Consider the following 24,023-nt stretch of genomic DNA (forward strand, 5'->3'; position numbering starts at 1 on the left):
TAAATAAAAAGTATTTATTTTTAATTAGAGCCTGTTGGTAACATGGGAGCAATGTATACAAAATAGAGCTATTATACATGCTAAAATAAAACCTACAATAATCATTATGGGTTCCTTTTTTAAATAGCTTGACTATTAATGCATGTTGATATGACTTAACTAAGGAAAAGAGCACAGAGAAATACTCATATGTTTTATGTAGCAGATTGGCTCTGTCACAGCACCCAAGCAACTGCCCAGCTCCGCACATGAACAAACCACACCTACTTTGTGCTACCCAACAGTAGGATGCCCTGTAGTCTTCCCTGGAGCAGAAGGGGCAGGCTTGTGAGGAACTTTCCAAGCGCATGCACCATCAGTCTGACATGTAGACAAAAGGATCTGTACTGTGGAAGGCTCCGACAGGAAGTGTGTCCCCACTGCCTGTGGCTTCAGGGAAAGAGATGACTCTCTTGCTTCACTCTGGTTTAGATTTGGCTTCTCAGTGACTCGTGAACCTACATCATGTCCTTTATCATAGGAAATCTCAGTTCCTCCTATGACACAAACCAAACAGGATGCAACATTAAACTGATCTTGATTTGATTTATTTTCTATAAAAAGCAGTGGAATATGCTATGAGCTGAATGTTTGTGTTCTCCTTACACATCCATGCTACAATCTGGGAACCCAAAACATCTGTCTACAGTTCTAATCCCCCAAATACATAGTACAGTCCTAAACTCAAAACATCTGTGCCAGTTTTAATCCCCCAAATAGTCATGCCATAATCCTAACCCCCTAAACAGCCATGCTAAAGTCCAAATCCCTAAAACATCCATGGTACATTCCTAACCCAGAAAATATCCCTGTAACAATCATAGCCCCCAAATGTTCATGCCATGGTTCTGGTTCCCCCCAAAACATCAGTGCTATAATCCCAGTCCCCAAAACGATAGTAACAGGAACCTGACCTTTGGGAGACATTTAAGCCATGAGTGCAGAGCCTATGAGAATACGAATCCTGGGCTTATCAAAAGTCATGAGTGGTCCGGGATGTGCTGGATTGCTTGTCTAGCATGCTTCAGTTCCTCCAGGTTTGAGTCTCAGCACTGCATAAACTAGGTAGGTGCTGCATGCCTGCAGTCCCAGCATGTGGGAGGGAGAGGCAGGAGGATCAGGACTCCAAAGTCACCCCAGCTACATGAAGGGTTGAAAAACATGAGGCCCTGAGACAACAAAGAAAAGAATTAATTGGAAGATTTGCCGCCAATAAAGTGCAAGCAGAAAGGCACATTGATTAGGACTCTACTTTTAAAAGCTAAGGTGGGAGCCAGACATTGTGGCCCAAGCTTGTAACCTCTGATGGTGGAGAGCAGAAAGATCTTGAGTTCAAGGTCAGCCTGCACTACATCCAAGAAGATGTCTCTAGAAAAAAAAAAAAAAAAGAAAGAAAGAAAGAAAAGAAAAAGAAAAAAACATCTTGGTGTGTATTTGAATCCTGAAGAAAGGAAAGCTCTGGCCGAGAATGTCTACATGAGGGCATAGTTAGCAAGGAGGGTACTTACTGTAGATCCTTGTATTCAAATGGAGTCTCAAAAATAATGCTAACATCCTACTTGAACATACAGAAAAAGCTAGGTGTAGGCAGGGTTTTGTTCATTTGGTTGGTTTGGGGTTTTGTGTGTGTGTGTGTGTGTGTGTGTGTGTGTGTGTGTGTGTGTGTGTGTTGCTGGGATACAGCCAATTTAAAAAACAACAACAATTAATTGCAAGTTTCAGCTTCAACATTAGAGGGTGCTATGCAGACAGATCACCAAGTTTACTTTAGAGAATGCTATCCTGACTGACCGGCCAAGACCTTGGTCTGCAATTCCTGGTAAACTGCTTGCACCCGCTCCTCTTCAAGGGCAACTACTGTGGGCAGCTGTGCCCCAGTGTAATTGACAGCAGCCGTGTGGCAGGGCAGCATCCTGCCCAACATCCAGGCGGTGCTGATGCCCAAGGAGACCGAGCGCCACCGCTAGTAAAGCCCCACTGTGGATATACTTTTTAGAAAGAAAGGTTCCCAAGACCCGGCTGGGAGCCAGGCAGGGGTTCACAAACACTGTGTCTCAGGACTTCACACCCCACAACCTCTCTCCATTCCTTTCAGTAGTTACCATGACAGCCTCTTTGGTCTGTTTTCTGCAGAGTTACCTACAGGTAGTTTCCTAAAATTTTAGCATTGTATTTTCATGAATGCTGGGGTTTTGTGCAAGACAGTTTGGTGTGGTTTCCTATAAAGCACTTTAAGGCTTAGATTCTTTATTGGAAGTCAAGTTACAAAGAATTTTTTAAAAAATGTTAATATATTTCTTTCTCCAATTCTAAAAGATGTGTCTAATATTTTGTATTCAATGTGTTGAGACATTTCTTGGTATTTAAATACTTTCATGTAAGCTGGTGCTGTGCACCAATTAGCTGTCAGTTCCTGCCAAGACTTTGCCCAGGTGAATAAAAAGGTATGCTTTCTAGAATTAAAAAAAAAAAAAAAAAGTTTTGCAAAACAATTCTTATTGTGTAGGATGAACAATAGTAATCTATTCCGTTCTACTTTAGCTTAAACCATTTGTGATTTATTTACTTAATTATTTATTCCCTTTTTTTTTTCTTTGATAACATCTCAACATATAACTCTGGCCTGGAACTCACAATGTAGTTCACTGGTCTCAAAAATGACATGAGAACCTGAATTCTGTGCTTATAATTCCCGCACTGGAAAGGATGAGATAAATGAATCCCTGCCTGCCTCTGCCTCCCTCTTAAGTGCTAGATTAAATGCATGGGACACCATGCCTGGCCTGTTAATTTATTTATAACATTCTTTATGAGAGTGGTAACTTACAGAATGTACTGTGAGGAGGAGAGTAGCCGGTCAGTCAGAAGACTTGACTGCCCCATAGCCCAGCCATTGATTCAAGATGTGAAGAACATGCCGAGCCGAGCCAATAGGAGCCTGTCCTGGGATTTCTCAGACTTAGAACTTGAGCACAGCTGCTCCCCCTGGTGGAAAATGAGGTTTCAGTAGTGGCAGCAGATCTGTTCATGCTCTCTTAAGGATGGAGGGAAGTAGAAGCAGATGGTAAAAATCTGAGTCCGGCGGCTTGATACTGTGCTGGAAAAGGAGATTTAGTTCTCATCTCTTGGCCTCCAGGGCCATGTTTGTCTGTGTTGTCTGTCCTTCTGTGCCCTTTCACACACCCCCATCTTCACCTTTTCTCTTCCAAAGACGTTTGCCCCGACCTGTATGACTTTAGGATTGATCTGTTAGGGCAAGGAGAAACCAAGAAATGACAGACACACATACCGAGAGGCTGGGGTCTCTGATGGAGATACACCAGCAGCGATGAAACTCATCATGTTTATCACAAATGGCTGGGGAGGAAGTGGGGAGCTAATCTTGGGAGGGTCTCTGGGGAGCTATCCCCAGCTGCAGTCATCAGTGAGGGGGGAGCTGTGGTGGTTACTTTCTACATACACTGTTTTAGAGCTAAAGATCTGCTGGTTATCAACATCAGGACTTGAAATAGAGAAGGGCTTACCATTCCCCTGATAGATAAGGCCTTGCCATTCACATGTGTCTGAGACAATGGGGTCCTTGACATGACCAAGCTCATGTCATGAATGCTCATTCATATATGAGTATACTCACTTCCCCAAACTAAACACAATCTGAAAAGAAGAAGCCACACCCAATAAGCACAATAAAAACTTAACCTTGTTGTATAGAGGCCTGTAAGTCCTAATCCTTTTTACTGGCTGGCCACAAAAGAGGTCAGTGATACCCATTGTCCTGATTTAGCAATAAGGAAGGAAAAAAAAAAAAAAACAAATCTGGATAGGTAAGGCAAGGCAAGTATCAACACATACTGATCCAAACCGAGACCTTTAATATAAATACTGGAACTTGAAAGAAGAAAATCAATCCTGAGGCAAACTTCTCATCTTCATAAAAATAGCACAGAGCCAAAGTGAAGACAGAAAGTAGGAGAGGGAGGGGAGAGAGAAAGGGGGATGATGGGGAGGGGTAGAGAGGGAGGAAGAAGTGGAGGAGGAAGGAGTATGTGGTGTTACATACCTTTAATCTCAGCGCTAGGGAAGAAGAGGCAGTCAGATCTGTGTGGGTTCAAGGCCAGCCTCAACTGCGAAGAGTCTTTCTGTCCTGTCTCCCCAAAACATTTAGAGGAGAAGGGAGTGGGCTGGAGGGGGAAGAGATGAATTATCCTTTGCATATTTCTTAAGTACTGAACTAAAATCGACCTATATTTTAAGGGACTAACACTGGGAATAATAAAATTGTTTTGTGGTCTGAGGAGATGGCTCAGTAGGTACAATCCTGCTGTGCAAGCATAAGAATCTGAGTTTCATCCCTAAAACTTATGTGAAAATGTAAGGCACAGTGTTCTGTGCTTATAATTCCCGCACTGGAAAGGATGAGATGAATGAATCCCTGAAGCTTGCCATCAACCAACTTAGCCCATTGGGCAAATTCCAGAACAAAGAGAGACCTTGTCTCAAAAATAAGGTGGACGGTGTATCCTGGATAGTTTTGTGTCAACTTGACACAAGCTAGAGTCACTTAGGAAGAAAGACTCCCAGTTGAAAAAGTACCTCCAGGCTGGAGAGATGGCTTCGTGGTTAAGAGCACTGGTTGTTCTTCCAGAGGACCCTGGTTCAATTCCCAGCATGGTAACTGCCTGTCATTCCATTCCAGGGGATCTGGACTCTGCAGGCGCTGCACATGCTCCACATGCTGCATAGACACACATGCAGGCAACCAGTTACATCAAATAAAGATAAATAAATCAATTTTCAAAGGTGCCTCCCTAAGATTTGGCTGTAAGTCTGTAGTGCATTTTTTAAATTACTGATTGATTCAGGAGGACCCACCTCACTGTGGGCAGTGCCACCCTTGGGCAGGTAGTTTCAGGACGCTATAAGAAAGCAAACTGGGCAAGCACCATGGGGAACAACACAGTAAACAGTGTTCCTCCAAGGCCTCTGCTTCAGTTCCTGCCTCCAGGTTCCTGCCTCCAGGTTCCTGCCAGGCCTGAGTTCCTACCCTGACTTCCCTCAGAGATAGACTGTTACTTAGAAGTGTAGCAAAAATTAACCCTTTCCTCTCCAGGTTTCTTTTGGTAATGGTGTTTTATCATAGCAATAGAAACCCTAACTAAGACAATGCTTGAGGAATAGAATGACCTCTGCCCCCCCCCCACGCACACAGACAGGTGTATGAGTGTGTTCCAAAGAAGAGCAGAGTACCCAGATTCAACATGCTAACATCTTTTTCACTTCGTCCAGCAGCACAGCCCACCTTTGCCCTCCCTCTTCTCTCAAAGCATGCCTTAAGTGCAAAGAAAGTCACTAATTCACACCTAAGTAATAACTGACATTTCAGTTGTGGAATATATGCATCTATTTAGCAGCTCAGGCTTCCCAAATCAATTAACAAGGCCAACTCAATAGCCTCAAGAATAGACTGTCAAAATCAACAGAAAAGGTATACCCTCAAATGGAAGAGCAATAATATAAATACTTAAATTTACGGATCCTGCTGAGAGAGGTGATACACACCTTTAATCCAGCACTTGGGTAGCAGAGGCAGGCAGACCTCTGTCAGTTTGAGGTCAGCCTGGTCTACATAGTAAACTCCAGGATAGCTGGTGCCACATAGTGAGACCCTGTCTCAAAATAAATAAATAATTAAACCTATGAATTCCATCAAAAATATTTATTGATATGTTTAAAACAAGTAGGTTCTCAGCCAGGCGGTGGTGGTGCACGCCTTTAATCCCAGCACTCAGGAGACAGAGACAGGCAGATCTCTGTGAGTTCAAGGCCAGCCTGGGCTACAGAGTGAGTTCCGGGAAAGGCACCAAAACTACACAAAGAAACCCTGTCTTGAAAAACCAAAAAAAAAAATAAATAAAAATAAGTAAATAAATAAATAAAACAAGTAGGTTCCCTACATACATGTATATAGGCAACACTAATTGGATTCATGAGGATATAAAGAAAGAAAAAAAGACATGATATTGGGGGGGGGACATGTTGGGAAGGAGGGTTCGGGGGAGCCAAAAGTGGGAAATGGTTGATGAATATGATTGTGGTGCACTGTATATGTGAATGAAGTTCGCCAAGGAGGGGTGGAGGAAAGGAAGAGAAAGGAAGTCTTATTTGACAGTCATGAAATCTTTCTACATTCCACATACCAACTTGGTTGTGTTTACTATTCTATGTGGAAACACTGAGCCCCTCCAGCTGTAAGTGCATCCTCAATTTTGTCTGCATCTTCTCCGAAGAGTGGGTTTGTCCCAGCTGTTTTTCTCTTCTCCCACACTGGAGGTTTGCCGGCTCGAGCTGAGTGGTCCTCGATGACCAGCACACTTCGCACAGAAACCGTGAAGTGCACCAGAAGAGAGCAAGTTTACGGAAGAGCAGGGAGGAGTGTTTGCAGCCCGGAAGCCAGCACAAGCGTGAACACGTGTGCATGACAGAAAATGCAAACAGCGAAGCAAAGCAGCAGAGATGACCTCCCGCTCCGAGCAGTGTGGCAACCAGTGAATGACGAGGTAATATTAGATCTGTGACCCTTGTCCGTGACCCAGTTCGTCTTGGTGGACAAGGGGCAAAATCACAGTTTAACTTGATCATGGAGGCCAAAGCATCTGCCAGAAATCCTAATGAGGACTTGGGTGCTGAGTAGAGATGACACAGCATTTGGATTTGTGGCTTAGATTCTAAAGTTCCAGGGGATGTCCACTGCCATTGAGCCAAGCCTCTGTGTCAAGTGTCAGCTTTCTCGGTATGGTTGAGTCATCTGCGCATGGCTGAACTTTGTGAGTACTCAGGAACTGTCCTTCCTCTGTCAGGGCTTGGCCTAGCCCTCTAGGCTGGAGACAACTGGCTTTTGTGGTTGCCTTAACTGTGCACTGACGTCCTCTGAAACATTGGCCAGAATCAGAACCAGCATCCTGATGAGTTGTCATATGGATAATTAGTAAGGATAAATGTTCACAAAGCACTCCTCGGATATTCAAACTAAAGGTGGAGTGGGGGGGGGGGGGAATGCACTCTACTTGCTCTGAGAGTGCCCGTACCACCACAAAGCAATTTCAAGCTCGCCCAAGAGGAAAATATGTAATTTTTAAAAGGTGAGTATAACAATCTAAGTCAAGAAAATATCTCAATATGTATTCAAGTATCTAAAAACTAATTGTAGCGAGGAAATGTCTTGGGTCTATTTGTGAAGTCAAACCAAGTAGAATGTTAAGTTCATGGGGTTAAAATACATGAACATTTTAAAGTAAAGTTAAATATTAAATTGTGAAACTAAGCCACGTATTCCAACTTGGCTAATTTAGAGTTAGAAATACTTACATTCTAAAGTTGTTGATTACCCCACAGTACAGAGTTCTTTAAAATTGACTTGGAAAAATATTTTTACACAGGAGGTAAAACTTGTAAGATTCCACAGTGAACTTAGACAGTTGGGTTCTGGAACTGCGCAGATAACAGGGAACAGACCACCAAAGTCTGTAAACCAGAAGCAACTTTGTTAAAAGCACTGTGGGAGGACGGGGACCAAAACCAAAAACAAACAAACAAACAAACAAACAAAAAAAAAAAAAAAAAAAAAAAAAAAAAAAAAACAACTTCCAACTAGTTAGGGGCCACAGAGAGTTATTTGGCTCTGTGACCCTGAGAAGGGACTACAGTGTCTTTTTAGAGTGAAAGGTTATATGCAGGGCAGAGAGGATATATTGGGATTTACTGCATTTTGGGCATCTTGGTGTCTTGGCGTCTAGGGTTTTTATGGCCTCTGATTACAGGGTATTAGTACAAGATGTTTACATAGCCTGGGTGTGTTCTAACTGCTTTCTCCTATGTGGGAGAATGTAGAACAAAGGGTCAGGTAGCTTGTTTTAAGGCCATTATCAGGCTATAGGCATACATTTTTTTTTTCATATTCCTGGGCTCTTCAATATTTTTCTATACTTAAATTTTAGACATGTACATAGAATGTCTCTGTACTTCTTTCTCTTATAAAGAAAACAAACTCTCAGGAAAACTCTTATCCCCCAAGATATAGACCTCTTGAATTATTTATCTCAATGGCAGATCCAGTACCTCCAAGTTCTCAGTCAGTACTTCCCACTATTGAGAAGTGGTTTGTCCTCTTACGATACTTATAATCAAACACAAAATCAGAGGAGATCTTTCTAGATCATAAAGTAGGACAGGACTTAAAGTCACAATGAAGATGAACTGCCAGGGCAGCTTAATGCCTGCAGATTATTACTATTATTACTACTATTATTATTATTTTGTGTGGATGAGCCTGACATCAGCATTCAATCTGAGTCATAAACCTAGGGCCCTCTGGAAAGCTGAATATTATCTACCTACAGACTAAAGTGGGTTTGAAGCATTAGCTCACTCATGAGACAAGGACAAACTCATGCTTCACCAGCTTGGAAGACAGTGAGGATGTTTTATACTTCCATGGTATTGGCAGAAGTCAACCAGAGAAATGAGCAAGCTTGGCTTCTGATGGGCTGCTGTGGCTGTTCCAAATTCATCCTGGGTTGGAAGTCAGTGTTGAGACCCCTCAAAAAGCTAGACATGTATCTGCCATATGATCCAGCTTGAACACTTTCTGAGAATACTCTCAAGGGACTCTATATCCTACTATAGATTTACTTGCTCATCCGTGTTCATTGCTCCTCTGTTCACAACAGCCAAGAAATGAAAACAGCCTAGATGTCCATCAACTAATGAAAGTATAATAACGATATGACACATCGATCCAATAGAATATTATTTGCTAAAGACCCACTCCAGCGAGGCTCAGGTCCCACTGAGGATGTGTGAAGTCTGAGGGCTGGGGTTTGGGGAGAGGGGATGACATCCAGAATCTGAGGGTGAATCAGGATGGCTACCCAGGAGTTTATTGAAAAAGGCTATACCTTTACATACTCAACAGGTTAGCCACAGGCTAGGTTGAAAGCAGATTCAATGATTCAGGGACAGAAAGTGGCCATTAACTTCATTATACTATTTTTCCTGTGACAACATTGATAAGATCAGCAAGTATCTAAATGTCTATTGTTCTCAAAGGTTCAGTAACTACCAGGAGCCCTCTTACATCAATGGAAGGTCCACAGTTCCTCCTGCCAGAGATAAGGAGAAAGGCTACTTTTAGCAAGCAGGAACTTTCCTCAAGGCCCTGAGGGAATGGAGGCCCTTATCCAAATGCCTGGCCTTGGGAAAAGGACTTCTGGGGACCAGACTCTCCACTACAATCTAAGAGCAATTTTCATTCCTCCAGGGGCATGATACAGCATAGCGCTGAGCTGTTCCCTAACTGTGTTCCTTTGTGTCTTCTGTATGGGCCTGTTCCCCTCCTGCACTCCCCAAGAGAAGGTCCTGATGTCTTACTCTTTCCCGCTATTCGGTACCATTCTGATTGCTCTATACTTATTAACTGAACTCTTGTCCCTAATGGCCTCGGGCTCTGGATCTGGATTGCACACTTTTCATCCTTGGAGTCAAGTGTGCCAGTTAGTAAATCTCTTACTTCCAGTTCTTGGTGTAATCAAGGGGCACAATGGGATTCTTTTGTGCAGAGTCATCATGCTATATGGTGGTAGAGATTTTTTTCCTAAGAATTATTTTGTTTAAAGAGGCTGCCGTTTTATATATTTCCAGCCTTCAAAGTCTGCACAAAATTTCCCAAAGGAAAAGGCATAAGAGAACTCTCATAACATATGCTGAAAATCATTAAAAATGAAAGAAAAAAGGTGCTGGAGAATTGTGATCCGAAAACTTGAAAAAGTTGAAATGCTGGAACTTGGTCAAGCAGCAAAGGTCTATGCCAGTTTTCCAACCATAAAGAAAAATACAACTGTGAAATTAGCAGATTCGTGCATTTCTCAACCCTCATCAGAAAAGCTCCTTTTTACAATATAAGGTGATTAATACAGAGACCCCCAACTGGGTAACATGTAGGGAATAAGAGACTGGTATGATCAGCCTTAAAAGGCATCTCACTCCCTTGATCATGAGGCTCAGGGAGCATTGTAGAAGGGACAGAAAGACTGTAAGAGCTGGAAATAGCAGACATCTGCCCCAAATCTGTATTTGTCAGACACACAGTGCCATTGTACACATGAGCTTACAGCATCTGTTACTGCAAACACAGACCTGACCAAGACCAAGCCAGTCAAAACCCCACCGTGGTCAGGGCAGGTGCTTGTGAAGTCCCACCATGGTCAGGGAAGGTGCTCATGAAGTCCCAACATGGTCAGGGAAGGAGCTCATGAAGTCCCAACATGGTCAGGGAAGGAGCTCATGAAGTCCCAACATGGTCAGGGAAGGAGCTCATGAAGTCCCATCATGGCCTATGAGCTATTGGCAATTGATGGCTGCTGGCATATGGAAAGGTCAGTTTTCGTCAGGGACTCGGACTCTGAAATGCTATCCATGCTCTAGTAGATGGCTGGTGATAGTGGTAGATAGAGAGGGAACTAGAAGGAGAAAATGAGGGCGATTTGATCAAAATGCATTATGTGCATGTATGAATTTTTAAAGCAATTAAGTGAGTTAGAGAATCTCCCATTGTACATGATAGCATGCATGCAAATTGAGAAATAAGTCAAAATATTATTTTTATGTAGCTTGTCAATATAGAAGCAGTTAAAATGGGGAAAAACATGGAAAGTCATACCGAATTTATGAGAAAGGCTTGTGGTTTTTTTTGTCTGTTTAATTTGGTTAATAAAGAACTACAGAGACCAAAAAAAAGGTGAAGCAACAGCGTGATAGAAGTTCAAGTTCATCTGTGAAATTAGGCTCACATAGTTCAAAGCAGAAGAAAACTAAAAAAGCGCAAAAACAAGAAAGAGGGGAAGTGCAGATAAATTTGATTGTTATTTATCTCTTTTTTAACCTTTTAACCTTTTCAAAACAGAGCAAAAGTGGTTAGAAACACCACCATAAAGCAAAGCAGCCCAGCATAGGCGGGTGTCAGAGACAGCGATGTCTCGGGTGCTGGGGCGATGCCTGAAAGGAGGGAGCCTGCGGCTGCCTAGGGCGGGAGGGAGGGGCTGCAGAGGCGGGGAGAAGTCTACAGTCCAAAGACACCAGTGTCTTTACATTTTTCAAAAGCCATTTGGAAAGGAACCCTTCTTGAGCTTCCGGTTTGATGCCTCTCATTAATGTTTAACAATTCAGGCCCTGGAGTGGCAGAAAACCCCAGAGCCCCGGCACGAGGTAAGAGACGCCTGCTCAGGGGAAAGGCAGGAAGCTGTACCTCGGGCACTAAGCCGGTAAGTGACTTACCTTCACTATGCAGCCAAAGGGCTCCTGGTCCTTCCTGATGACAGCTGTCGGTTTCTGTACCTCAATGTTCTCCTGTTGACAAAATAAAAAGTGTGTGACAGAAGGTAAAAATCTCCATCTACAAAGATAACGGAGGTGGGGGGGGAGTGAGGAAGATGGAAAATGGGGAGAGGGGGAAAGAGATGGAAAGGGAGAAGGGGAGGGTTAGGGAAATAGAAAGGGGGAGGGAGAGAAGGGGAAGGAGAGAAGGGGAAGGGGAAGGAAGAGGGGTGGGATGAAGAGGAGAAGGGGGGGAGAAGATGGGAGGAGGGAGGGAGAGTGTCCAAGAGGGAAGGGAGGAGCATAGAGAGACAGAAGGGAATGGAGAGGGAGGAGGAGAAAGAGAGGAAGAGAAGACGCTTGGAAGCTAAGATTTTGTGCCAGATCACTGGAAACTTTGACGCTAGCTGGTGGAGACAAGGGCAGCTGTGGAGGGCAAATCCAACAAACAGACACTATGAAGAGTGATTTCAAAACTTTTCTATAGTCACATAAAATCATGTATGTGTGCAGAAGTGAATTGTCTACAGAAATAAGGGAGGTCCACCATGCCCACCAGAACTCTTTTAATTTAAAAAAGAATTAGAGAGAGAAAGAATGGTAGGAGGTGGACAAAATGGCTCATGAACAAACATCAGTTCTTCTGTTCATGAACTGGGTGAACTAGAAGAGAGTCAGTGAGTTCTTAGAGGTCACTCACCCTGTCGGGGTCCTGAGTTCACAGCAGCGGCTGACTATAATTACTTTTGCTAGCCTGACAGCTGCTGGAGACATGGAAGAGGGTTCTAGCATTTATGAAAACCATTCTAGATAAAACAGCACTAGCCTGTTACATTATCAATGAAAAAGCATACAGCTCTTACCTTATAAGGAATACAAGATTATTCTAGAGCCATATTTGAGTGACCACGGTCTGGGAACACAAATTTAGATTGCCCCCAAAATTAATGTCTCAACATGAAGCCATTTCATGAATTCTGTAGTTTTACAGAACAAAGAAGGTCATAAATCAAGGCAAATTTAAAATACACTGGAGGGTACACTAGAGAGGCAGGTATAGTGAGATGGAGGGAGTTTTTCTGTAGGCCTCAGATGCTACCTGATAATATTCAGAGACTCTGAATTGGTGGAAGCTAGTAAGTAGTCTATTAAGTCAATAGATTTCAAAAGGTTTTTATTTATTGGCCATGGAATGTTAGTTATAACAGAGGTGGGCAAGGAACGGCTGTTGAAGTGGCTAAATCTATCCCAAGTTAAAATAATCAGCCTCTGGGTCCATAACATTCCAACCTTTCCATGTCATTGCAGTTCTTCTTCTTTTTTTTTTTTTAAAGAAATTTATTTATTTACTGTACATCCAGGCAGCAGTTTTCTCTTCCCTGTCTCCTCTCAGTCCCTCCCCCAAACCCCCTCTGTTCCCACCCCCCAATCTGTTTCCCCCTCCTCCGTTTCTGTTTAGGAAAGGGCAAGTCCCCCATGAATATCAATAAAACATGGCATATCAAGTTGCAAGAAGACTGAACACCTTCCCGTGTATTTAGGTTGCACAAGGCAACCCAGTATGAGGAGTAGGGTCCCCAAAGCCTGTAAAAGAGCCAGAGACAAGCCCTGTTCCCACTATTAGGAGTCCTACAAGAGGACCAAGCTTCACAGCTGTAACATATATGCAGAGTGCCTAGGTCAGTCCCATGCAGGCTCCCTGGTTGTCAGTTCAGTCTCTGTGAGCCCCTATGAGCCCAGGTTAGTTGGTTCTATGAGTTTTCCTGTGGTGTCCTTGACCCCTCTGGCTCCTACAATCCTTTCTCCCCTCTTCTGCAGGATTCCCTGAACTCTGCCTAATGTTTGGCTGTGGGTCTGCATCTGTTTCCATCAGTTGCTGGATGATGCACCTCTGATCTGTAAAGGATAACTATGCTACAATCCACAGACTCAGAGAGACTGGGTAACAAGGAGGGTTTGTGGGAGGGAATGTATGGGTCTCCCTGGGAAGGGAAATAGAAGAGATTTTGTGAGTGGACTGAGGGTGGGTGGGATGGGAACATGAGTGATCAAGTTGGGGAGGGTCGTAGGGAAAGAACACTGAAAGAGACTACTGGAAAGAGGGGTCATTTTGGGGTCAGGTAAAAACCTGGCACAAGGGAATCCACAAGGATGACCGCAGCCAAGACTCCTAACAATAGCCTATATGTAACCTGAGCTGGCCATCTCCTGTGGCCAGATTGGTTCCTAACCCAATTATCATTGCAGTTCTAATCAGTCAGTCAATCTTTGTAGACATGGGTTCTTTCCAGGAATTCTCATTGACAACATGAAGATGTATACCCTGCCCCCCAGATTATATTGGTCTTTTTTTGCAGACAACTATGTGTTCTGAAGGGGAGCAGCCTCTGACAGTCAAGTTCATTGTCTTAGATTCCCATCCAGATTAATTAGGGGGCACAACTATAGCACAAGCAGGAGTAGGGTTGGTCTTGTGCAAGAATACTGGATTAAGGAAACCACTGAGATGGTATGAACTTTAAACAAGCGAAAATGTCTGAGAGGGGACCGCAGAGGGGGGTTCGGTAGCAGTGCTTGCTGTGTAAGGATGAAGACCTTAGATTTTCCCCAGCACCCATGTGAAAAGCTGGGTGCTGTGGCATGTGCCTGTAATCTCAGCTCTGGGGAGGCATAGGGATCGCTGGAGCTCCCTGTCCAGACAGTCTACCTGCATCCTGGAGCTCCAGGTTCAATGAGAGATCTGGTCACAAAAAATAAGGTAGAACATGACCGAGGAAGACATTGCCTTCACATGCATGAGCACACATATCCATCCTCATGTAAGTATGCACAGCTACATGCACACACACACACACACACACACACACACAAAAAAAAAAAAAAAAAAAAAAAAACCCAAAACGTTCTGGGGTACAGTGATGAGGTAGAAGCTTCCACAACATACATGAGGCCCTGGGCTTGACCCACAACATCAGCAAAAAGAAAATGAACAAAATGACTTAGGATAGAGGAAGCAATGAAGAGGGAGCTGTCAGGGTGGGCAGGGGCGTGAGAAGATGGTTAGCGGCCTGAGGGCAGCGGGAAGAGGCAATCACAGAGTCCTAAACTTGAAATCAAGTCTCCAAGCCGCATTCACAGAGACTGACATCACAAAAGATCACAGCACTAGGTGTAGCTATTACTCAGTGGAGAACACTGCTCGCTCATGAAAACAGGGTAGGTAGACCTTGTTCGGCCCGAGACAATGACGCTGTATCACCACTAGGTGCGGTGATACACCTTACTAAAATTAAGTGGCGTTTTTTTGAGTGGAGAAACAAAGCACTTTCTCTAGAAGCCAAAGGCTAGTTTTTAAACATTTTACCACATTAATTGTGTGTGTGTGTGTGTGTGTGTGTGTGTGTGTGTGTGTGTGTGTGTGTGTGTGTATGCATTGCAGGGTATGCTTGTGCCCTGAATGTATGTGGAGTTCATGTTACAAGTTGGGGGAGTCATCTTTCTCATTATCTTCTGTGGGTCCTGGAGATCAAACTCAAGTCTTCAGTCTTGGTGGCAAACACCTATGCCTACTGAACTGTCTTGCCAGCCCACCAAAAGCTGAATTTTGCCAGGTGGTGTTGGCGCACACCTTTAGTAGTCCCAGCACTCGAGAGGCAAAGGCAGGCAGATCTCTGAGTTTGAGGCCAGTCTGGTCTATAGAGCGAGTTCCAGGACAGGCTCCAAAACTACATAGAGAAACCCTGTCTCAGAAAAGAAAAAAAAAGTTGAATTTTAAAATTGCATGGTACACTATGGAATTAGGATGTCCAGTGTTCGGAAACTTACAGAAAATACGTTGATAGAAAATAATGCTATGAAAAGATGCCCAGCTTCACTAGAGAAGAGTAACTAAACCAAGATAAAGCAAATTACCTGCCTTCTAGAACGCCTCAGATTTCAAAGGCTGACCATACAAACTGATTATATGGATGCCTCAAATACTGCTGGCGATAATGTGAAATAGCACAATTGTACTGAAAAGCAGTTTGCTATCTTTCTATGAAGATAGATATGTACTTGTTACATAAAACCGACTTCAAGTCCTAGGTATTTATCTAAAAGAAGTAAAAGGACATGACTACACAGAGACCTGGACACAGGTGTCCGTAGGGGCCCATTGTAATTCTCAAAATCTGTAAACAGTACAGTTGTTCATCGAAGGTGAGGGATTAAATATATTTTAATAAAGCTCTTCAGTGACAACAAAGAGCCAAGCCATCAATATATACAATACGCATAAACTTCAAAATAATTATGCCTAGTGAAAGAAGAAGAAAGGGTGCCCTGCATTGTCGCATGTCTGGGGGTATCAGTTACTACTTGTCATCAAAAGCAGGTCACCAAGAGCAGGAAAGGGAGAGCAGGACAATAGCAGGGCTGCTCAGTGATGCTACAAGAAGATTTTGGAACAATATACCAATAAATCAGTTTACTAGTGGCATGAATGAAATGTCTTTCTCGACCTAATCCTTAAGTAAAATTGAGCACTGAACACAGCACACACTTTGCAGTTCTACACCACATACTACATAGCAATATCCTTTGGCACAGAGACCCTAATATTATACCACAGCAATGACCTTTCTCCTGTGAAAAAGATGAGGTCTGTTGGTTATTCAATAAACTCTACAGACATAGCATCAACTCATGGACAGTACCAATGTAGGATTTGAATTATGTCACCTGTTCGTGTAGACTTGCTCCTTAGTTATCCTTGACACTCTTGGTGGGTCATATGGCATATCAGCATGGGAATCCTCCAGAGCAGTAAAATAGAAGAAGCCAGTGTATCTGATACAGGTAGAAGATGCCAGAGGAGCATAGCCCTGAGGTGACCAGCTCTGTGTTTGCTCTAATTACATATTCTAACACACGCTCTTCCTAGTACTCTGCTTGGGACAAGCTTTGTGTGTCAAAGCAACAACTTCTCTCAGGACTTAGTCCTTAGTAGCAGACAGAGAAATGGGCATTCAGATTTATTCCTATGTCATGCTGGTAAAGTGGGTAGACTGTGAACCTGTATTTGAACTGAGGTGAGCCTGGTTCCCAAGCCAGAGTTCTTCAGGCATTCTACAGTGAGTCTGCTAAATCCTATGATAAGCAGTTCCAGCCCTTAGTTGCAGGATGCCTAGTGTGTTGAAGTAGGAGAGAGTGACCAGTTCCACCAAACACTGTGCCCCAGTTAGATGGAATGGGCCCGGTTTTGACTGCTTGGTCCCCATCTTCAAATGTCCCAAAGGCATCTCCTTTTAACTCGCATCTATGGGTTACATATTGCCTGGACACTGTTAGGCCACAGATCCTCTAGCTCTCTCTCCCTCCCTCCCCTCTTCCCCTCAGAAATCAGCTCACATACCTCTGTAGCTCTCTAAGAATTGATAATAAAATTTGCTGTGACTTTCAGTCTCTGTCTCATTAATAGCTGTGAAACCTGGCCCCCTCACTCCTCACCACCCCCTCTCCCCACATACCCCTCCAACCCATCCCTAAACTAATAACCTTTAATTATACTAATCTTATCAGTGCCTTCCTGGCTTCTGGTACATAACCTAGGACAAACTAGATCTTGTGGCGTGGAACTTGCTCACCAACCTGAAAACCTATAAAAGTCAGAAACCCCCTTTATTGTCTGGAATTAAAGTCCCATTTCAAGTCCCACCCCCACTGTTTCTCATATCAGGGTCCCATTATTGTGGCCCATGAAGCTCTCCCTCTCTTCATAAATTTCAACTGAAGGGTAACATCATATCAGTTCTTTTCTATGAACTTGCTTTCTTTTATTTTCTTCCTTTTTTTTCTGACAAAAACTAGTCATCCAGAAAGAAAAAACCACCATGGCCACAGAGGTAGAACTGAAACCTGTAAGTGAACAGAGTGAGTATGTCCTAGGCATGCAAGTGGACAAGAAGACCCGTCCCCAGAAAGGTAAGCTGTGGATAGCTGTTTGTCCACTGACTTCAAGGTGCATTCTCTTCGGTAACATAGTCATGTGTAATAGTGAACTCATCACTTTTAAGTTTTTGATTCGTTTTGAAACACAGTAACATTAATGCACATCTCACAGTTATGTAAAAGAAGGAAACACGCTCTTCTTAAATAGTTTTTCACAGTTACTTTCTCATCGTTATCCATGAGTTGACTCTTCATAATTGTTAACAAAGCTGTCAGCACACAGCTCCACATCCCATTCCTTTAATACCTACATGGAATACTGCAAACATAATCACATTACTTGATTAAAGTAACAAATTATATAAATATCCAAAATCAAGAAATGTAACATTTTTGCAAGCTTAATTCACCCAATATAATTTTTATTGCATTTGTTCTATATGATTTTTATTTAACTCCATTCTGTATTTTAACTTGCTAACATATTTTTCAGTATTGCTTTATGAGAATAACAAAGTCTTATTCTTTTCAACTTTTTTAATTCTTTAAATGTAGCACACCATGGAATGGGTCTCATTATGGCATCTTCATCCACGTGACACTATATTTTGTTCTTCTTCCTCTCCTCTACCCTCCCCTGTGCTCCCTGTCCACCTCTGGCTCTGTCCCTTCCTTCCTTCAGATGGAGTACAGATGATGTGAAAGCAGAAAGGACCACTGTCTGGAGGAAGGAAGGGAGCAGAATGCATGCCTGATGATTCCAACAGGTCCACCTTCACATTTATTCACCTGAGAAGCCCTCCTGTGGCTGATATTTAACTGTGCCCTTTGGTTTTGATACTTTGTTATAATCTACATGTGAAATGTATATGTGACTTGGCTATTATATGCATTTGGACTATATGTAAGAACTATTAAGTTGTATGTCTTATGGTAAAATCACATAGCACTTGGATAATCACATTTGGATTATTTCCTTAGCTTTTGAAATGAAAATGATAATTTTGAGACAAAATTTATGATTATTTTGCTTCCAGTGAAACAGAGGCTTTGGTTTTCAGTCTCAATACAGATGAAAATATGTGGTGGATTGTGAGCGAAATTACTTGTCTTGCGGCATGATGGTAACCCTCAAATGGCTCCACCAAATTAAGATGGCAGCATGGAGCCATTGTGGATGGAGACTAAGGCAAACATCCAGACATAAGACACAGCTATGTAGAACAGCCTCAAACCAAAAGAGAGACGAGGGATGATTGGCTGAGGCTTGTGTATCTTAAGTGAAAAGACAGCAGTCTGTTCCAGGTAGACTGGATAAGCAGATTTAAAAAAATAAAGAAAACTACAGATAGGGTATATATCTCAATGGCAGGGCAATTGTCCAGCATGTGCAAGGTCCTGGGTTTGAACCAGCATCACCCTCCAAAAATAATATTAAGTAAAGCAAGAAAACCGCAGTATTTGGGAAAATGGAATTACTATCAAGCTGAAAAAGCCTTTGGAAAATGTTGGGGGTTGTCAGAGCTCAAGGATTTACTTTTTATTTGTTAATCAGTTTAAATTTGATTTGCTCATCAGTTGACCAATTGATTTTTAGTAAACAAAAACAGAAAAATGGTGCTGGACGTGGCAGTGAATACCTGGTATCCGAGCACTGTAGAGGCAGAGGCAGGAGGACCATTCGCCTGGCCTACCCAGCAAGACCCCATCACAATAAACAAAACCAAACAAGACAAAATGAAGAATGCTTAAATAGAGCTTCAGTGTCAAGAAATGTAGTGTTGCCATACTAGTCCCCTGGTTTTTCCTTTTATTTAAGTGTGCAATGACTCCAACATTATTTTTCTCTACAACATAGTAATTTAGTGCTCTTTCATTCCCTGCCACATCCTACACACACACACACACACACACACACACACACACACACACACACATCATTCTTGGGGTGTACTGGTATCATTCCATAGATTTTCCTGTCGTTTTATATTGTTCTCAGTCGAATTTCAGTGCTTTAAAATGCAAATGTTAGTTAATGCTTACCACCCTGCTTGGTTGTAGTTTTATATCTGCTTCGACAATAAAATACTCTAATCCAAAGCAGCTTAGGGGAGGGGGGAAGGTTTATTTTAGCTTGCAGGTTATCGTCCACCATTGAGGACATTAAGTCAGGAACTCAAAGGCAAGTCTGCCTGCTATTCTACCCAGTACTAGCTCTAGTGAAGGAACTCAGTCAAGGAGTACAGCAGGAACCATGGGAAAATGTTGCTTGCTGACTCACTCTGGCTCATGCTTTCCTACACAGTCCGGGAGCACCTGCCCAGGGAATGGCGCCACCCATAGTGAGCTGGACCCTCCTACATCAATTGATAATCAAGACATGCCCAATAGCTAATCTGCTGTAGGCAATTTCTCAATTGAGACTCCCTTCCTTCTCAGGTGACTCCAGGCTGTATCAAGTTGACAGTTAAAACTAACTAAGGACAGCCTTTGGAAAAAAAAATATTATGTAGTCAAATAGTACACTCAAGTAATCTATATTGATGCCACCCAGTGGTCCCTGCAGACATACTGTCTTAAAGTCAATAGCCAGAAACAACATGCATTTGCTCTCTCACTAGTCTATGCAAAGAGTTGCGGGGCAGAGCTCTAGGCAGCTCCGCTTAACTTTTTTTCTGGGTCTCACCCTGTCTCACTCCTTCACAAGGCCCTCCAGTGCTTCCCACCCCGCTCAAAATAAAAGTCACAGCACCTCCAACAGTCCGTGAGACCGTTAAGACTGGATTCTGCTCTGGTCCTCTCTCCTCTGTCCTACTCACCTGGTGCTGGCTCTTTGAACACTCACTGCAGGGCATGGAGTATGCCTTCCCCTGAGATGCCCGCATGGCCAACTCTCAGGCGCTCTCCGGGGACTCCGCCTCCTCCTGCTTTGTTTTCTGCACAGCACTGACATCCTCTAAGACAGACGGACTGCCTTGCCGTGTGTGTTGTTCTCATCTCTGGGATGTGAGGTTCACTAGCTGTGTGCTGCTACACACGGGGAGTGATCAATAGGCGTGTGTTCCATAAGAACTGAAGATACAAGCTAGACTGCAGAGCACGGCTTAGGAGGACCTCTGTCAAGCTCCTATCCAGCTCCCTGAAGTGAACCAACTGGCTTGTTCTGCCACAGAATGAGCTGGGCAGATAGGCTTCCCCAAGAGACAGACAACTCGTCTGCTAAAGTACCCATGCAGGACCCCCCCTGAGAAGATGCTGAGCTCTGCATGCTCAGCTGATTTACCACAGTGGTTACCTGAGCTCTTCTTCTCCTGGGAAAGAAAGCAAGTGGAGAGTGCTCCCTCCGCAGTGCCCTTCGTTGAAGTACGGCTGTAAAGGATGCCTGTGGGCGAGTGAACACAGATGCCTGCGGTGATCTTACCATGTCGGGTCTGTCTAAAGTGCACTGCCAGGGCACCGACACAGTGCCAGGCTGCAGGGCTGTCTCAGAAGCAATGGAAAGCTGCCTTAAGAGCTTGGGAAGCAATCCACTCTCTAGCCAACACCCCTCAGAGGCCCATGGCTGAAGCATTCTCCCATGCGCATGCGCGGCACCTGGGTTTTCAGTACTTTGGACAAGGCAACCAGGCTCAGGGAGAGGGGCAGGGGTGCCTTGGAGCCGCACACACCAGTGGCGTCAACACTGCGCAGACGTCTTTTTCCAGTATAGCTTCACTACAGGTTTTCGGCATTTGAGGGTGTCAATTTCTCTAATGAGGAAACCTCTCTAGGACTTAAATCTTAAACTTGATTCATTTTTTTTAATGTGACATTTTAAGTGAAAGTTTATCCTCAGCTTCTTCAAACTTTAAATTTTATTTGTATACATTAGGCATGATATATTATATACATTATATGTTTGATATGTAAGATAAACATAATATATGACATATCACTAGACATGCTATACATGTACATGTGCATGTAATTTACATATAATTTATTACAAATTGTATGATTATATATATTTAACTTTTAATGTAAGTTTTATATTTACTTACTGTGAATCATTTCATCAGCTCTAAAACTGAATTACTTAGGAATGGGAGAGACAAAATTATAGGAAGGACAGAAAGCCCGGAAGGCAGCCAGGTTCTGCAAATCTGTAGCATAAAATGTTCCTTGACTCAGTTCACCTATCAGCTGCTTTTGAATCTCCCTTTCCTGACTCCAGCAAAACTCGAATGGTCGTTTAAGTCATCAGATGATCAGTGGTGACTTTCAGACAAGGCCACATTCAGCTGGCCCCAAACAGCAGCCAATGATGACCAAACTCCTAATCCTCCTGCCTCCATCCCTCAAGTGCTGGGATTACAGGTTTACACCACCAAGCCATGCTTTCCATTATATACCTTGTGAAAAATTAATGCTAGCTCAGTAAAGCCAGCCATGATGTCGTGTCCTCCTTCCAGTCCCGAGTTTGTGTTCCGTGCGCTACGGAATGGCCTTCCTCGCACACTTAAGCAACTTCACATTCATAGCACAGAATTCCATCATAAGCATCACTATGGTAGCCATGGTCAACAGCACAGACAACCAACCTCACCTCAACAGCTCCACAGAAGGGCTTCCCACCAATTTAAATGGTGACCAACACGAAGCCTTGAAGGATCTTTCTGTAAAGGTAGGTGATGCAGAATTTAAGTTTGTGCTCCCGTGTGTGTGTGTGTGTGTGTGTGTGTGTGTGTGTGTGTGTTGCACACGTGTGCACATGTATGTGAAAGCCAAAGGTCAAACAAATTTGGGTGTCATACTTCAGAAGCATGACACTTTTTCTCAGGAGGCAGGTTCTCTCCCTGGGACCCGAGATTTGCATGCCATGCTGTGATGACTGCCCAGAGTGTCCCAGGGATTTTCGTGTTTGCGCCTCCCCAGTGATGAGGTTCCGAGCCACAGTGCTGGGATTTTTCTGTGGGTTCTGGGCATTGAAATGAGCTTGTCATCCTTGCACAGCAGGCATTTTACCAACTGAGCCACCTCTCCAGCCCCTATGCTCAAATTTTTCTATTCATTTTATATTTATTTTTCTAGAGTTTATGTGTTCGAAGCCCCGTTTTACAGTTCTGGGAGGAGAAGCCAGAGCCTTGCACATCCTAGATCAATTGCTCTGCAGCTGAGCTGCTTGCCAGCCCCCTCTTCCTTTTCTCTTATATTGATTCTGTTTTCAGAAAGGGTCTCATTAAGTTGCCCAGGCAGACCTTGAGCTCCATTTGTAGTCCAGGCCAGCCTTGAACTTGTGTCTCTCTTGCCTCAGCCTCTTAAGTAGCTGGTATTACAGACCTGTGCAACCAGGTCCACCTGTGTTCAAAAATCTTAATTGAGAAAATTCAAATCTAATGAGGCTTCTTAGACTCGGTAAGTGCCTTCTGGTATGTGACTCACAAGAGCATTTTGTGCTTTCCAAAGGCCCCCGTGTATAACTGGAGTCCTCAAACCCAAGGATTCATCTTCAGCTCTGTCCAGTATGGCATGATGCTGATGCAGGGCCCTGGTGGATTCTTGGCTGGGAAATTAGGAACTAAGAAAGTGGTCGGAGTTGCTCTGCTCGGGTCCTCACTGCTCACTCTCTTCATCCCGTTGGCTGCCAATCTCGGACTAGCCGTTCTCCTGGCAACGCGAGCAATCCAGGGCTTAACCCAGGTACCAAGTGTTTTGAGTATTTCCTTTCCTTTTTTTTTTTCTTCTTTAATGTAGACCAGGCTAGCCTCAAACCCAGAGAGCTCCACCACCTGCCTCCACCTCCTCAGTGTTGGGCTTAGATATGTGTGTCACCACACTCAGTCCCAGATACTGAGTTTTGGTATGACTTTCCAGATGACATCATATCCATATCTCTGGCCATTCTGATTTCAGGGCGCTGGATTCGGGGGTCAGTTTGCACTCTGGCAGAGATGGGCTCCTCCGAACGAACGCAGCCGACTCTGCAGCATTGCTCTGTCAGGTAAACGTGTACAGATGGGAGCTGGCAACCCCGCACTTCCCACTCGGCTCCTGAACAGTTTCCCCGTCAAACAGTTCTTTATCTTTTGCTTGTTGTTAATGAAGTGTTCATACAAATTGCCATGACTTATTTTGCCTGTGTTGTGATTTGTGGCATAACTTTGCTTATGATATGATTTCTGACATTTAAAAATATTTTTTATGTCTTCAAATTGACCACTTTTATTTTGTGGAATTTAATTTCAACTCACTGGCAGAGAGGCTGTAAAAGTAATTACCAATGTTTTTTTTACAAATTTATACAGCTTAATTTTTATATATTAATTCCTGGCCATCATATGAAGCTTTATATTTGCATTCAGTGTGACATATAGATTCAAATTAATGGTTTTTGTAATTGCACTAAATTGTCCTGAGAACATCTTATTTTAAAAAGTTTTTATTACATCTATTTACTTAATATACATGCATGCCACAGCGCATATTGGAAGTCAAAGAACAGCTACCAGGAGCCAATTTTTTCCCTTTTACCATGTGGGTTCTGGGAATCAAACTCATGTCACAGTCAAGCTTCAGCGAGCACTTTGACGCGCTGATCCATCTTACCTGTTCCTGAGGACTCTTCTGAAAATGACCTGTTGGTGAAATGCACCCATTCTAGAGGCAGAAGCCTATTTATCATAAAATAGGGAGAATAGCTGGTCCAA

The 24,023-nt window shown here is 43.3% G+C and overlaps 1 protein-coding gene and 1 long non-coding RNA gene across 12 annotated transcripts in view; one reads left to right on the plus strand and one right to left on the minus strand.

Annotated features, from left to right (window-relative positions):
- LOC107399489 (uncharacterized) lies at positions 1-11,507 on the minus strand. 6 transcript variants are annotated; one of them, XR_013051524.1, is made up of 6 exons: positions 11,368-11,507; positions 4,633-4,774; positions 4,100-4,220; positions 2,867-3,136; positions 954-1,208; positions 1-536 (listed from the first exon to the last, which is right to left on the minus strand). It is a non-coding gene; the product is annotated as an uncharacterized LOC107399489 (long non-coding RNA). The 6 variants fall into 6 exon arrangements; XR_013051523.1 differs by having other exon boundaries at positions 1-1,208; positions 2,867-3,024; XR_013051525.1 differs by having other exon boundaries at positions 1-1,179.
- Positions 11,160-24,023, plus strand: part of Slc17a3 (solute carrier family 17 member 3) — a 23,748-nt gene continuing 10,884 nt past the window's right edge. The window contains exons 1-6 of one of the 6 annotated variants that reach the window (XM_076573037.1): positions 11,160-11,298; positions 13,225-13,348; positions 17,257-17,370; positions 21,789-22,000; positions 22,783-23,016; positions 23,230-23,317. In XM_076573037.1, coding sequence (XP_076429152.1) covers positions 13,318-13,348; positions 17,257-17,370; positions 21,789-22,000; positions 22,783-23,016; positions 23,230-23,317 — 679 coding nt within the window. In that variant the 5' untranslated portion in view covers positions 11,160-11,298; positions 13,225-13,317. Of the gene's footprint in view, positions 11,355-11,449; positions 11,472-13,224; positions 13,349-17,256; positions 17,371-21,788; positions 22,001-22,782; positions 23,017-23,229; positions 23,318-24,023 lie in introns of those variants that run through there. The other 5 variants (XM_076573035.1, XM_076573038.1, XM_076573036.1 and 2 more) reach the window with 5 other exon arrangements.

The sequence above is a fragment of the Peromyscus maniculatus genome, chromosome 5 (assembly GCF_049852395.1).
Source record: "Peromyscus maniculatus bairdii isolate BWxNUB_F1_BW_parent chromosome 5, HU_Pman_BW_mat_3.1, whole genome shotgun sequence".
In the NCBI taxonomy this organism is placed as follows: domain Eukaryota; kingdom Metazoa; phylum Chordata; class Mammalia; order Rodentia; family Cricetidae; genus Peromyscus; species Peromyscus maniculatus.